The sequence below is a fragment of the Phocoena sinus genome, chromosome 2 (genome assembly GCF_008692025.1).
Source record: "Phocoena sinus isolate mPhoSin1 chromosome 2, mPhoSin1.pri, whole genome shotgun sequence".
NCBI lineage: Eukaryota > Metazoa > Chordata > Mammalia > Artiodactyla > Phocoenidae > Phocoena > Phocoena sinus.
The window spans coordinates 59,574,226-59,591,310 of record NC_045764.1 but is presented as its reverse complement, the minus strand read 5'-3'; the positions used below and the strand labels follow the sequence as shown (position 1 = coordinate 59,591,310).

General features: G+C 34.2%; 1 protein-coding gene across 5 annotated transcripts in view; it reads left to right on the top strand.

The window, feature by feature from the left end:
• The window catches only part of SCAPER (S-phase cyclin A associated protein in the ER), a 523,563-nt gene that overhangs the window by 200,421 nt on the left and 306,057 nt on the right, over positions 1-17,085 (top strand). For all 5 annotated transcript variants that reach the window (XM_032623630.1, XM_032623633.1, XM_032623632.1 and 2 more), the window contains 4 exons: positions 237-379; positions 6,298-6,379; positions 8,412-8,564; positions 9,346-9,453. In XM_032623630.1, coding sequence (XP_032479521.1) covers positions 237-379; positions 6,298-6,379; positions 8,412-8,564; positions 9,346-9,453 — 486 coding nt within the window. The remainder of the gene's footprint in view (positions 1-236; positions 380-6,297; positions 6,380-8,411; positions 8,565-9,345; positions 9,454-17,085) is intronic.

The window sequence follows — 17,085 nt, the reverse complement described above, 5'->3', positions numbered from 1 at the left end:
CGCCACCAGGGAAGCCCAGCATTTATTCTTCTAATTATTTGTAACACTGGTAAATGACATATGAAAACCAGATAGTATTGGTATTTGATTTTATTTAAATTCTGAGAAGCATGCCTAATGACAAGCCAGGGGTCTATTTGGCTTGAATATATAAGTATATGTCAAAGCTGTGTCACCTATAATCATTTTCATCTTACACATAATTCTAACATCTTTTAAAATATTTCTGACGTTAGGAACGTAAGAGAGCTCTAGAAGCAGAACGGCAGGCCCGTGTAGAAGAATTGTTAATGAAGAGGAAAGAACAAGAAGCCCGAATTGAGCAACAGAGGCAAGAAAAGGAAAAAGCCCGGGAAGATGCTGCCCGGGAAAGAGCTAGGTACTTCATTTGCTATCTTGATTTTGATCCTGATGAACATTTGCAGTGAGTGCATATTCAAATCAAGTCTTGAAGCTATTTGCTGTCATGTAGAATTTTCAGAAAGTGTTACATATACAGAAATGTTATACTGAATTTTGATTTCCAGGAATTAAGACATCCTACTCAAAATGGAAAACTTTTGAAAATTTCTGTTGGATGGGAAACTTGATATTTCAAGATATTTTCAGTTGTAAGAAATAGATTTGATTCTGGCTAACTTAAGCACAAGTAAATTTTAAGTAAAATATTGGGATGAAAGTGATAGGTGGTTAGATGACCAGGCTGGGACATGGTGAAGTATCAGAGACTAGGTCCCAGGAGCCACGGCAGTGGTCTTTTGATGGAAACGGTCTGGTCAACATGTTGTCGCCCTGATTATGTTAAATGACACTCAGCCATCCCTACATTTTAAAATCACTTGTTTAAGATTCAAAGACCCAGGAAAAAGCATTTAATTGGCCAAATTGATTTGTGCTTTTTGATCTTGTTTGTGAAATCCTTTTATACCCTGTGTCATAAGATATTCTTCAAAATGTTATAGTTTTTCAGTTTGACACACATTTTGGTTTTAATTCCTTTTAAGATACCTTTTATGTATGGTATGAATCAAAAATATAAATTTATTTATTTGCATATAAATATCCATTTATCACAGCCCCATTTGTTGAAGAGGGTAGCTTTTAAGAGACTATCCTTGCTGCCTGTTCACGGTCAGTTAATCATAGATGTAAGGGTTTATTTCTGGACTCTGTCCTGTTCTTTTGATATCTACATGTCTGTTCTTACTCCAGCACCACACTGTTTTAACTACTGTAGCTTTATAGCAAGTTTTGAAATCAATTAATGTGTGTTCTCTAATGTTGTTGTTCTCTTTCAGAATTGCTTTCCAAATAATTTTTTAGGGTAGGCTTGCCAGTTTCTAAAAAAAGAAAGCTTGCAAGCATTTTTATAGTAATGCCTTGAATCTATAAGTCATTGTGGGAAGAATTGCCATCTTTACAATATTGTATATGATCCATGAATATGGTATGTGTCTCTATCTGCTTTAATTTCTCTCAACAGTATTTTTTAGTTTTTAGAAAATAGGTCTTGCATTTCTTTTCTTAAATATTTTCCTAAGTACTCTTTTTGAAGCCATAGTGAATGGAGTTATTTTATTTCATTTTTGTTAGTATTTTTGCTAATATGTAGAAATACAATCAATTTTTTATATATTTTATTTTATAATTTTTTATGATCTTGCACAACTTTCCTATGCGTATTTTCCTATTAGTGTTTTCTTTTTTGCTGTTGTTGTTCCTTAGGATATTTTACATAAAGGCTCATGTCCTCTGCAAATTGAGATTGTTTTACTTCTTGCTTTCTAATACAGATGTCTTTAATTTCTTTTTCTTGCCTTATTACACTGACTAGATCCTACAATATAACATTAATAGAAGTTGTGACATTGTATATCCTTATTTTGTTCTTGATCTTGGGGGAAAACATTCAGTCTTTCGCTATTACGTATTATGTAGTTGTAGGTTTCTCATAAATCCTCATTATCAGGTTGAAGAAGTTCTCTTCTATTTCTAGTTTATTGAGAGTTTTTAGCATGCATGTACTTTGAATTTGGTTAAATAAATGCTTCTTTGGGGGCATTCACTGAAATGATCATGTAGCTTTCATTTTTTATTAATATGGTTTATTACATTAATTAATTTTTGGATATTAAACCAACTTTACATTCCTGGGTTAATTCGCACTTGGTCATAGTGTAAAATCATTTTTATGTGTTGTTGAATTCTTATTAAGGATGTATTCATAAGGAATATTGGTGTGTAATTTTCTTGTTATGTCTTTGGCTTTCATGTCATGGCAATCCTAGCCTCAGAGAATGTGATGGGAAGTGTTCTTTCCTCCACTATTTACAGAAACTCTTTGTGTAGGATTGTTACTTTTTCTTGCTAAATGTTCAATATACTAGTGAAGCCATCTGGGCTTGGAGTTATCTTTTGGGGAAGACTAAATTACCAAATAAATTTTTCTTAACATGTTATCAATCTATTGAGATTTTTCTGTTTCTTATTGAGTCAGCTTTGGTAATTTGTGTTTTTCTATGAATTTGTCCTTTTCATCTAAGTTGTGTATTTTTATAAAGTTGTTAATAGCTCCTTATAAGGATTTTAATTTTAACATGATCTATAGTGATGTTCCTCTTTCATTCCTTATTTGCTAATTTATGTCTCTCCTTTCTGTCTCTGTCTTTCTGTCTCTCTGTCTCTTGGTAGTCTAGCTAAAGGTTTGTACATTTTGTTGATCTTTCCAAAAAACCAGCTTTTGGTTTCTTTGAATTTCTACATTATGTTTCTGTTTTCTGTTACATTGATTTCCACTTTGATATTTATCATTTCTTTCCTTCTGCTTATTTTGGATTTGATTAGCTTTGCTTTTCCTACTTTTATAAAGTCAAAACTTAGTTGATTAATTTTAGATATTTCTGCATTTCTAATAAAAGCATTTGAATTACCAGTTTTCTTCTTAGCACTTCTTTAATTTCATCTCATCAGTTTTGATACATTGTATTTTTATTTTCATTCAATTCAAGATTTTTTCTAATATTTCTTATGATTTCTGATTCCTGAGTTATTCAGAAGTATGTTATTTAGTTTCCAAATATTTGGAATGTCTCCCGTTTTTCTGTTTTCTAATTAAATATTTTGTGGTTGAAGAATGTTTTCTGTATGATTTCAGTCCTTTTAAATTTATTGAACTTATTACTTTATGGTCTTGAATGTAGACTATCCTAGGGAATGTTCTGTGTGCTCTTGGAAAATACGTGTATTCTGCTGTTTTGGATGAGTGTTCTCTAAATGTCAGTTAAATAAAGTTAGTTGATAGTGTTTAGTCTTCTGTATACTTACTGATTTTCTGTCTAGTTGTATTAATTCTTGAGATAGAGTTATTGAAATCTCCAAAAGTAATTGTTGAATTGTCTATTTTTCTTTTCAGTTTTGACAGTTTTTTGCTTCATGTATTTTGGTGCCTTAGTATTAAAGGCATGTAATTTATACTTATTATAACTCCTTGAAGTATTGACCCTTTTATCATTATGAAATATCCCTCGTTGGGTTTTTTAAAAAATATTTCTTGTCTTAAAGTCAATTTTTTTTCTGTTTTAAATATTGCCATGTTTATTGTTTACATGATATGTCTTTTTCTGTCTAAAGGGAAACATTTTTTTGTGTCTTTGTATCTAAAGTGTGTCACTTATATATAGTTGAGGTTTCTTTTTATATATCTGGCCTTCTATTTTCTGCCTTTTGATTGTTTAGTCCATTCTTATTTAATGTAATTTATTGATATGACTGAATTTAATGTCTGCCATTTTGATATTTGTTTTCTGTATGTCTCAAGTTTTTTTTCTCCTTTACTGTCTTCTTTTTTGTTAAACCAGTACATTTTAAAAATTATTGATTTATTTAGTTTTGGCTGTGTTGGGTCTTCATTGCTGTGCATGGGCTTTCTCTAGTTGCCGCCAGCGGAGGCCACTCTTCGTTGCGGTGCCTGGCCTTCTCATTGCAGTGGCTTCTCTTGTTGCGGAGCCCAGGCTCTAGGCACCCAGGCTTTGGTAGTTGTGGTGCACAGGCTTAGTTGCTCTGTGGCATGTGGGATCTTCCCAGACCAGGGCTCAAACGTGTGTCCCCTGCATTGGCAGGGGGATTCTTAACCACTGTGCCACCAGGGAAGTCCCTCAACCAGTACTTTTTAGGGCATCATTTACATTTTTCTCTTGATTTTAAAAACCGTATTACTTTAGTTATTTGCTTAGTGTTTCCTTTCTTTATTACAGTATTCATCTTGACTTATCACAAACTACTTCACGTTAAAATTAACTTAATTTTGGTAAAATAGAACAACTTTGTTCCAATATAGCACTATGTCTTTTTCTTCTTGTATTGTCATATATATTACATCTATATATGTCATAAACTCAACAATACAGTGTTACGATTTTTTAAATGCAGTCCCACATTTTTCAAAGGAATTAGAATAGAGAAAATGTATTTGTAGATTCCTTTATATTTATCCTCATATTTATCATTTCCTGTGTATTTCATTTCTTTCTGTGGATTCAAGTTACCCTCTGGCATATCTTTTTAGCTAGATGGACTTCCTTCAGTATTTCTTGTAAGGCAGGTTTGCTTTCATTGAATTATCTTGGTGTTTGCTTATCTGGGAATATTTTTATTTTGGCTTCCTTTTGAATGGTAGTTTTGATGGATATAGAATTCTTGGTTTTTCTTTCAGTACTTTGAATCTTCTTACTTTTGTTGTTTCTCATGAAAAGTCGGCCATTAATCATACTGTTTTTCCTCTGTATATGGTGAGTTGTTGGGGTTTTTTCCTGTTTTCAAAATTTTCTTTTTGACTTTGTTTTTCACCAGTAGGTTGGTTCTCTTCATGATTATTCTACTCTGTACATTAATGCTTTTCATAAAATTTGGAAAGTGGCCACTATTTCTTCAGTTATTTAATTGTCATTTCTCTTCAGTTTCTTCTGAGTTGTAACAGTTTCTCAGACTTTCCATGGTTTTGATGACCTTGACAGTTCTGAGTAGTGGTTAGGTATTTTGTAGACTTTTCCTCTCAAGATTTGTCTGATGATTTTCTCATGGTTAGACTGAGGTTATGGGTTTTGGGAGGAAGAGCACAGGGGTGAATGTGAATTACCATTTTTTAAATGTCTAAGGTTCATACTGTCACCTTGACTTATCACTGATTTTGTTAACCTTGATCACCTGGCTAAGGTAGTATTTGTCAGATTTCTCCACTGTATAGTTTAAAAATTTCCCTATGCTGTCCTCCTTGGAAGCAAGCCTATGCTGAAGAGATGGGGAGTTATTCTCTACCTCCTTGAGACACGAATTCATACATAAATTATTTGCAGTTCTTCTGTACAGGATATTTGTTCTCCCATTTATTTATTAAATTCCTTTGTTATGTCAACAGGGACTCGTTTATATTTGTATTATACTATGGGTTACAAACCAGTATTATGGTATTTATTTTGTTGCTCAAATTGTTTCACCTTTGGACATTGGAAGCTTTTTTGTTTGACCCCTGCTTGTCTTTGACATACTTCATCATTTTGTTTTTTTTGAGTACTTCCTTACTTCCTGGCACTGCAAGATGCTTCAAATTCATCTTATATTTTCCCTGCTCCATCCCTAGAAAGCCATTTGTTTAAGGACTCCTAGTTCCTTTAGTTGGAAAGTTCTTAAAAAACGTTTTCTCTTTCTCTGTTGAGATTCTCTATCTGTTGAATCATTGTCACAATATTTTTGCTTAGGTTGGCATACTTTCTTTTAATTCTTATAATGTATTTATAATACCAAATAAATCTAGCATATGGCCTCATTCAGAGAGTTTCATTTGACTGCATTTTTCTTAAACATGGTCATACTTCTTTGTATGTCTTATAATTTGTTTGTGATTGGTTCCTCTCGTATTCTCTTTGTCTTTGTGAATTTTTACCTTTTCTATTCCTTTCATATTGTTTTATAGGTTTTTGGAAGGGAAAAGAGATAAATATATATTTTCAATATGCCATATTTAAATGACAGCCCAGAGCTAGTATTTAAACCCATTCTTGGGTCCAGAAACCTACTTTTATAAATAATAATTTATTATTTATAAAAGTTGCTTTTATTTGTTGCTTCCCAAATGTTTAATGAGCAATAATATATCTGAGACTTAATAGGCATTCAGAAAAAAATAATTTAAAAAACTCTCTAGAATATATACGCCTATGTGTCCTAATTGTATTTTTTTAACCTCATGAAATTTGTTACTCCAAGTAGTTGAGTTTATAATTTTTAAATATCTTCTTATAGAGACAGGGAAGAACGATTGGCAGCACTCACAGCTGCTCAACAAGAAGCTATGGAAGAGCTACAGAAAAAAATTCAGCTCAAGGTAGGAATATTATATATTTTAATTTGAAATTTTAGAGCTATTTTAATGTAGCATGAGATTAAAATTTTATCGATTTAATTACTTGTATAATAACTGAATTAGGGGCTTCCCTGGTGGCGCAGTGGTTGAGAGTCCGCCTGCCGATGCAGGGGACACGGGTTCGTGCCCCGGTCCGGGAAGATCCCACATGCCGTGGAGCGGCTGGGCCCGTGAGCCATGGCCGCTGAGCCTGCGCGTCTGGAGCCTGTGCTCCACAACGGGAGAGGCCACAACAGTGAGAGGCCCGCGTACCGCAAAAAAAACCCCAAAAAACTGAATTAGGGCTTCCCTGGTGGCGCAGTGGTTAAGAATCCACCTGCCAATGTAGGGGACATGGGTTCAAGCCCTGGTCCGGGAAGATCCCACATGCCACGGAGCAACTAAGCCCGTGCGCCACAACTACTAAGCCTGCTCTTTAGAGCCCGGAGCCACAACTACTGAAGCCCGTGCACCTGGAGCCTGTGCTCCGCAACAAGAGAAGCCACCGCAATGAGAAGCACACGCACTGCAACAAAGATTAACCCCCACTCGCCACAACTAGAGAAAGCCCACGTGCAGCAACAAAGACCCAATGCAGCCAAAAATAAATCAATAAAATAAATTTATTAAAAAAAGAAAAGAATCAGTCATATTTCTTTTTAAAAAACTGAATTAATTTGAATTCCTAATATCAGTATTTGGAGAATAAGACATATGGTTTTGGCTATGATCAATTCCAACTCAACTATCTGAAAACTGAAATTATTTTAGTAAGATAAAGCAATTGACAGAAATAATGTAAAGGAATTTTAGCATTTCTTGATTTTAGTAACTAATTTGTTAATGACTTGAAGACATTACTACTAGCTTTCTTATATTCATAGACTTTAAATTATTTAGAAATAAACTAAAAGATTATTTCAATGTTTATGAATTGCACAGTTGTTGCTTGGGAGATTATGATAAGCTGATATTTTCTAGAAAATCTTTACCATTAGTAGTTTCTAGCAGTATGAATATTTTACCTTGTGTCACAATTATTTACATGTTGGGTTTTCACAGGGGTAGTAAATTCCAGGGAGTAGAGAACCCTATTTTACTACTTGCATAGCTCTAGAACTTTATCATGTATTTAAATTTAATACAGCAAATATTTATTGAGTCTTGTGCTAGGCATGGGGATACAGAGATGAGTAAGACATGGTTGTCAGTTTCAAGAACTCAATCTAGTGTGAAATTCAGATGCTAAGCAGATAATTTCCATATGGATAGAGTGCTATGGAGTGCTATGAAAGTACAGAGGAGGATACTAAGCTAACATGAAGAATTTCAGAAGTCAGGGAAATAATTTTAGAGAATAATTTGTGAGCTGAATCTTGAAAGAAAGACAAATTGAATAGGTAGATGGGTGGGATGGCATCCAGCCGTATGAAATGGTATGAGCACAAAGTCAGAAGTCTGAAATAGTGTTTTTTAGTTGGTTTATTTTTTGTTTTCTGGGAAGTCACTGGAGTCGATGTGGGTAAAGGTCTGTGTCATGATGGGCCTTGTCTGCTGTGAGGATGAGCTTGGTCTTTACCTGTGGGGCAACATTTCCCATAGTGTGTTCCAGGAAGTGCTTCTCAAAAGTATGTTGTCGTCAAATAAGTGTGTAAAATGTTGCTTAGTGTAAGCTAGGTTTATTGAGTCATAATGCACAATGACAAGCTGGAGTAAGTAAGTAGCTTTAACTTAATATTTTCCAAGTTTATTTGACCATAGAACCTCTTCCACAAAATATCAATACTTATTAATAACCCACAGTGTAATTCCATGAAGTACACTTTAGGAAATGTTACTGTGCATGTAGGAGATATTAAAGGGCTTTATTTAGTTTCTTGTCCTCAGTGTCCAAGTTAATACTGAATTAAGACATTTTGTTATATTAGAAAGTTTAATGGAAATATTACTTTTTCAAGTTCTCAGTATAACTTGAATAAATTTCTGTATTCTCACACTTCGACTTCATTTACAGCATGATGAAAGCATTAGAAGGCACATGGAACAGATTGAGCAAAGAAAAGAAAAAGCTGCTGAGTTAAGCAGTGGACGACATGCAAATACTGATTATGCCCCCAAATTGACCCCTTATGAAAGAAAGAAGCAGTGTTCTCTCTGCAATGTCCCGGTAGGTTGTCAGTATCAGTATTGTTACGATACGTTATAATTTATTTACTAAAGTTTATTAAACTATGGAAATATATTCTCCCACTCTTTTAAAAGTCATACTAAGGCATCTGCTGACTACCATGGATTTCTTTTATGATTTTTATGCAAAGTAAGTAGTACAAAAATAGTATCAGCAGTTAGGAGTAGTAGTGCAAAGAACCAAAGCATGCAGTTGCTGCTAAAATGGATGTATACCTGCTTAATGATAGCCCAAGTCAATATTTTTGGGTATTATGACCACAGAAGAAAAGGAACATTTTCAGTGCTGAAACTTGATACTTAGAAGAAATGATACTCTGTTAAGGTTGGCTTTGATGACATGCCTTTTTGACCATGTGTCTTCTGGATCAGAGGTCCCCAACCTTTCTGGCACCAGGGACCAGATTTCGTGGAAGACAGTTTTTCCACGGATAGGGGAGGGGGGATGGTTCAGGTGGTAATGGAGGCGACGGGGATCGGCAGATGAAGCCGCTCACTCGCTGGCCGGTCACCTGCTGCCTTTCACCTCCTGCTCTGCGGCCCAGTTCCTAAGAGGTCCAGTAACGGTCCGCGAACCCGGGGTTGGGCACCCCTGTTCTAGAGGATTCTCAGAATTGTATTCTAAAGAAAATATTTTTAAGACTAATATGTAAATGCTAGAGTGATCGCAACTTGCATATAGTATACTGGATAGAATGTGTAATATTTAAAGTAAGATATAATTATATGTTCATTACATTGCTTTGATTTTATGCTTTTAGATCTCTTCAGAGGTGTATCTTTTTAGCCACATTAAAGGAAAAAAACACCAGCAAGCTGTGAGAGAAAATAGCAGCATCCAAGGGCGTGAACTTTCAGATGAGGAAGTGGTAAGCTTTAATTTTGTTCATTTATTGAGTACCTTCTATGTTCTTTTCTATTATGAAGAAATCCATGTTCATATGTATTTCTGTGATTATTTAAAACTATATTTAATATTTAATTACTACAATATAGTATACAAATGTCCTTATTTTAGTATATATATTAAAAGAAACATAGAAATAAGAATTTAATACTGTTTATATAATTTCAGTGCAAAAAAAGGTTTATGGTATTTTAATAATTTAAAAATATTAATAATTAAAATTTTTTAATAATTTTATTTAGTGATGTTCTGTGTTTCTTGGAAAACAGTTAACAATATAAAAATCATATAAATTGATAATTTTGTATCAGTACAATACTTAGAAATTTTTGGAAATGCATTATTTATCTACCTATAATTGCTATTTACATGGAATTTAGATTTGTATAAGTAGTTTTATATATGTTTTTCATTCGACTGTTATTGAGATATGTATGACATTACTAATCTCTGAATTTGTTGGTTCTATTTTTAATAGAAAATTTCTAAACATACCCAAAGATGAGAAATTCATGTTTGTCAAGCATCTTTTAAGATGTCCAGGAAAGGTTATTGTGGTTCTTTGAGAGCCGTACTTGTGTGTATGTGTACATGTGTGTTTAACTCTTTTTTGAAGTAGAGCATATATTAATAGAATACACAAATTTAAAGTATATAGCTTGATGAATTTTTACATTTGTTCCACTCATATCAGCACATAAATAATTTCTTGAACCCCAGAAGGCTCCCTCATGCCCCATCTCAGTCTTGCCCCCAAAAGGTAACTGTTCTCTGACTACTAGCACAATCAGTTAGTCTTGCCTGTTCTTGAACTTCATATAAATGATATCATACAGTATGTACTTTTTGTACCTGGCTTCTTTCACCCATCCTTAAGTCTGTGAGATTGATCCCTAATGTTTATATTAAGCTATAGTTCATTCTTTTTCTTGGGTTTTTGTCAGTGCTCTCCAGGCAAAGACCATCAAGAACACATCTACAGTTGAATAAAATTAGGTTTATTGACTTGTTGAAAGAAGGGAAAATGCACACTATGGGAAGTTGTAGTTTCTCAATAATGTGTTAGAAAGGACTTATCATAGGATTTGGATCTTTGCTAGGTGACCTGGAGGTGGGGGGGAGTGTTCAAGGACGTGGGACTTTGCTCTGGAATGGATGCTGTCAGGAAGCAGGGGTAATTCTGTGGATGGTTCTTAATAAATCTTACCTAGGTAGGAGGAACAAAGCTGCTGTTTTCTCCTAAGTTTCTGGATATGACCAGTGTTTGAGGGGAAATTGCACATGGTTAATTTGGCTCACTTCTTTATGATTCCTCCTTTTAAGGATTTTTGCCCCTCAAGTTCCAACTGTTTTGACAGCTCTAAACCAAATTCTGTCTCCTCAGCTTAGTTAGACTGCCACTTTCACCTTGCACTGTTCTCTCATGCCAAAAATTGGCATAAGCCCTTAGGGAAAAATCCAGAGTGAATGTGGAGCTCGCCTCATGTGCTTCCCTCCTTTTAGGGATCATGGTCTCTCAAGTTCTGGCTGTGTTGGCTGTTCTTTAATGCCTTTAAATAGATGTTTTGTATATTTTGTGCAACTTTTGGAGTTGGAAGATTAGTCCAGTATAAGCCAGTCACTGTGGCTGAAATTGGAAGTCTTTAAATGTTTAACTTCTGTAATATCCATTGTTTTACATAATGCTTGACACATAGTATGGTATTTAATAAGAACTCATTTAGTTGAGTTGAACTGAAAGGTTATACAGAATGGCTTTAGGTACCATTAATAAAGGTGAAATAAAAAATGGAACTAATCATCTATTTAGTTTACCTGAAATAATTTTTTTGCCTTTTAATCAAATCACATGGGTATTTTAAGAGAGAGTAATATGGATTTTTTTTTTTTACTTGAATCATTCATGTGATTATCCCCATTCTCTACTTACGTTTACTGTTTAGAGCTAGAGTCAAGTTTATGTGTGTTCCACTATGAAAAAAAATTCTCAGTTGCTTCATTAATTAGAATTTAATTATTCCCATTATAAAGGAAATTCTTCCACTTACAAAAATTGTTTGTAACTAAGTTCTCTTAATAAAAAAACTAAATATATTATTCAATTTACAAAAAAATATTTTAAATTTTTGTGGAGCACTGCTATTATGTAAACTGGAATCCAAATTTTATGTGTTTTTATCTCAATGAGAGAAGTAGAGAAGGAAAGAATATTTAATTCATGTACTTTGGAAGAAAAATGTTTAATATTATCTGACTTTTTTAGCTACTAAAGCATAGTTTGATGTTTAGCTGCTGTGGTTTGAGATTTGATCGATGTATTCATTTTGTGTACTGTTTCAGTATAAAAGTATTAAATTTTCTTTAAGTTCTCAATTCATGTAGTTATTCTTGGTTATAGCCCACTTTTCCTGAAAACAAGTGTGCAATGTAGTTGTGTAATACAGAAAGGCAATTTTATATTTACACACACACGTCATTTTAATCAGCAAAGGTATCTGTAGTAAACATACTTGTTCTACTTAAAGTTATTACTTGTCATCTGTGATGTCTTTATATTATATACACTTTATCTGTGACCCTTCTTCTTTGACATATAAGATTTTATTTATACCACCTCTGACCTAATAAAATTGGACCTTTGACCTTATGCACTTGACATATCAGATAACTTACTCTTGATCTCTGACACATTTTGTTTCAAGCCTGTTAAACATAATAGGTAGCTGCCCAGCAAGAAAGGTTTAATGTTTTGTGTTTTTATTGTAATTTGACCAGGAAATTTTTCTTATGTTTCTTGAGACTTCACAAAAAGAGCTGTTACATGTTTGATTTTTTTTCTCTTTCATCATCTTAGAATGCAAACGATAAAAGTACGTGATTTTTAAAGGTCAAAAGAAACTGGTGCTAGTTTAAATACATTCCAAAATTTAATTTTTCAGCACATTACTAGAGAAATAGTAAAGTATTAGTTATAATTAAAACTCTGATCTCTTTTGTGATCCTGTTTTCACACTCTATGAGGAAGCTGATAGTGATTTTTGTGGGACTTGCATAAAGTACATTTAAATCCATATAGAAAATGAAATTAAAAAGGTTTAAAAAAATTTTTTAAGTTATCCATTTCTGTGTTTGTGAGACTTCTTGGCTCTAAAAGCATATACATTATACCTGTTTGTCAACCATGTTATTTAAATATAGAGAAAATAATAGTTTATTTTCATTTAACTCATGGAAAGTATGAAAACAACTTTTATGAAGAATCTTAAGTTATAATTTATTGAATTATTGAATTATTGGTTGTGTGAATCACACACAACCAAGTGTGATTTTACAAATCCCAAATTAGTATTTCTGCTTGGAAAATTATGCTAATTAGGTGATTGAAGGAAAAAATGAAAATTTTAATTAGTAAAAATATAAAGATATCACTGTATTTAATGGGATATAAGCCAATCTCTTTGGCTAGAGTGTGCCTGGCATTGATGTGGAAGAAGTAGTAAAGGGCTTCCCTGATGGTGCAGTGGTTAAGAATCCACCTGCCAATACAGGGGACACGGGTTTGAGCTCTGGTCTGGGAAGATCCCACTTGCCGCGGAGCAGCTAAGCCTGTGTGCCACAACTACTGAGCCTGCACTCTAGAGCTCGCAAGCCACAACTACTGAAGCCCCCGCGCCTAGAGCCCGTGCTCCTCAACAAGAGAAGCCACCACAGTGAGAAGCCCGCGCACCACAAGGGAGAGTAGCCCCCGCTCACCGCAACTACAGAAAGCCCGCACACAGCAGCGAAGACCCAACGCAGCCAAAAATAAATTAATTAATTAAAAAAAAAAAAGAGGTCGTAGATGTCTCCCAGAATTGATGGCAGTCTGAGAAATAACAGATAACTCCGTAATTCCTAATAGATTCATTTTCTTTTTACCTTGGTTATTACGTTTGTAGAAGCACAAGTATTTACTCTCTTTTTATAATCATGTTATGAAAATATCTTCTTTGCCTTTCAACAGAAAATCAAGTCAAATTAGAAAACTAGAACTCATTTAGAATGGATCTTCGTTTCCCCCCAATACTTCAATAAGTACATTTTATGTTAGTTTGAGAAATGATGTAAAAACATCTTACCCTTTCTTATAAGACATAGTTTCCATTGCCTTCATTTTCTGTTTAATAGGATGGGAAAATTTTTATAGTTGTGTGTGTATATAATTCACACACACATATAGCTGATTGTTAATGTGTATATTTCTTCTCACTTTTGGAATTCTTATGGTGGTAAATTCACTCACATTGTACCTGGGATTTGCAGAGAATATGTAGCTATCTATCTATAGCCGATTTAGTCTTCTTCGTTGGTTCAAGGAAGAAATTTTTTTTTTTTTAAGGAAGAAATTTTAAGTAGGCAACCAGTTTATTTTAAACCTTAGTTTGATCCGGTAATTTACTTAGTTTCCATAGTTAGTACCCAGCCTCTTTTATAACAATCCTTGGTCCCCATCCTCTTGCTTATTTCCTTAAGGTGGCATCTTTGCGTATCGAAGTAAGAGTATGGCATATGTAACCCCATGTTAGGAGGAAAAGTTGGGATCGTACTACATCGTATCTTCTGTCTTTTCTGATTTCCAGTGTGAGTTGCTTGTTTACCTGTTCACTTAGTTTACTTAGGGCCACTGATCTGGAAGGGTGGCTAGTGAACTCTTGATCTATTCTTTCCACTTGGAGCATCAGCCATTTATTTACCTCCTCCTGATCAGGCCACCCCTCAGTTCTCTCTGTTTTCATATCTCTGAGACTTTACCATAACCTGCATTCTGGCCCCTGGCATCCTACTGGCTTCTATCACATAAGAAGTAAGGGCATTTGGGGAAAGCTAAACCACACAGCACGGCCATATTAATGGACCATACCCTATTTGGTGCCAGGGACACCTAGAGAGACAGTTTCTTTTGAGAATCAAAATAATACTTTTGTCATTACTCTGATTTAGCTATCTCCCTTGGGACATATTTTTTTTCCTCCTTTCATCTCCAATTTTTTTTGGCTAGAAAGAAGTAAAATTTACTTTAACCTCTCTTTCCTCCTTATTCTAACCAAGTAACTAAGCCTTAAGGTTGCAAAAGGGAACTTTCTCCATACTTTGAAGTAAATGCTATAGGAATCCTCCAGGCTTGATTATTGACATGCTAAAGGGCAAAGTAAATAAATTTATTAAACCTCAGGATATTAGCTTGGCTTATAAAACTCTTGTCTTGCTGCATATATCTGTTCTGCATATCTAAAGTTGATTATAAGGTGCTTTTTTTCTTTTATTTATTTTGGAACAAATTCTAATCACCTGTTTAGCTGGGTTGAAATGGGCAAAGGCCATGTGCTAAGAAAGGTAAAATGGATAATCACATTAATAATTTTGAAATAGTACTCCAGTGATACCTGTTTCTCATGCTTCTTCTAATGTTAAGTGTTGTGCTTTCACTGCTAATAATCACTGTCTCAGTATTTCTTCCATTGATCTTTGCTTTTAAACAGTTGCTCTATTATAAAATGCATTTTTAAATAGGTAACAAATAACTGCAGTTTAGAAACTTAAACTATGTAGTTTTGGATAAAATTTCATTCTGTGACTCTTAGCTCTCAAAACACTGTTAACCTGTACAAATGTGAAAAGCCATTTCAACCATATTTTCCTGCCTGAGTCCTTGGTGCGTGTATACTGTAATACATGCTACTTTTCTTTTGCATCGTGGTAGTTGCCTAAATTTCATAGTTTACTTAAACTAATTAAGATTATTTTTTCCTTTTGGCATCTGCTTAGTTGAAGTTTAGAATGGAGTTTTCTAGATGATATATTAAGTGTTAAAGGTTATACTTTTTTTAAATATAAATTATTTATTTATTTATTCATTTTTGGCTGTGTTGGGTCTTTGTTGCTGCACGTGGGCTTTCTCTAGTTGCGGTGAGCGGGCGTTATTATTCGTTGCGGTGCGTGGGCTTCTCATTGCGGTGGCTTCTCTGTGGAGCATGGGCTCTAGGCATGCGGGCTTCAGTAGTTGTGACACATGGGCGCAGTAGTTGTGGCTTGTTGGTTCTAGAGCGCAGGCTCAGTAGTTGTGGCACACAGGCTTAGTTGCTACGCGGCATGTGGGATCTTCCCGGACCAGGGCTGGAACCCGTGTCCCCTACATTGGCAGGTGGATTTCTAACCACTGCACCACCAGGGAGGTCCCTATAATATGTTTTTGGCAGTTATTTGCAACAGGTATCCATTGCCTTTAAGAAGTTAATTACATACCTAAACGCTATTGTTTTATAAAAGACAACTCTTAAACTCCTTAAACTCTTAATCCAGATCATGGTAGCTAGGAATGACTAGAACCGTGGCTAGTTCTATACATTCACAGAGTATAGGCTGATACTTTCCCATCTGGCTCTTAAGTGTCAATTACAAGGAGCTGCAGAATTGTGTCCATGGGTGATGTTAAAAGATCGGAGCAACTGTGATCACCATTTCTCAGCTGCTGTCTTTCAGTTGGATGATGGAGGATCTGAAACAGGGTTACAGTGAGACAAATTTATACAGCTCAAGCTGCTTCTACTTGAATATGCTGTAAAAATTTTATAATATGTATTTCTTTATATAGAAATTTTATGCCTGCATAATCTTGAAATCCATAGTATGATGATTTCATGTGGGAGGGATAAAGGAAATGAAAGATTTATTGATAGTTTATGAGAGGGAACATTGCTGCCCTAATGAGGATAGATGACAAATTTAGCATTTTACGTGCCTAATTTAGATAATTCTTCTAATTTTCCTTAATAAATAAGTGATTATAAATGCTTTTACTTTAATTAATACTTTATTAGGTTCTTTATCTGAAATTCAGTGGCCAGTGTTTTAGTTCCAAAGTAGATATTCATAGAGGAGCAGGGAACACCTATCTCTGATCAAACTTACTGAGTTTTAGTAATAATTATTCTGTCACTTTGGCTTCTCTTGCAGTTGGCAGAGTAGGCACATCTGTTGTGTTAGGAAAATCACAAAGCTATAAAGCAGAACTCTCACAGTCCCGTAGTTTGGTCCTCTCTCTGAAAAAGATTTTTTTTAGATTATGAAGTATCTTAGCGTAAAGAATTTTTAAAAGAATAGATACATGTATATGTATAACTGAATCACTTTGCTGTACATGTGAAATTAACACAACATTGTTAATCAACTATACTCCAATATAAAATAAAAATAAAGTGGCCTAGTTTAAAATTACATTGAAGAAATTTTTATAAAGTGAAAAAATTTTAGATATATAATTATGTGAAAATTTCAGTCATATAAATTTAATATTTCATTCCTTGTAGATAATTTATATATATTATTTGATGCAAAGATAAAACATATTACCTTTTCTCCCATATTTCACTAGCATTGCTGAATTTTCTTTTTAGATATTAAAATTTTACACCAAAAAAAGAAGAAAGTAATGTAGTAAACCCCATATTCCTGTCACCTGGATAATTAGGTGATAGCACTTCTTTTTTTTCTTTACATTTGGAAGGATAGGGGAATACATGAGATACACAGTGTGGGTGGGAGGACCGGGTTCCAG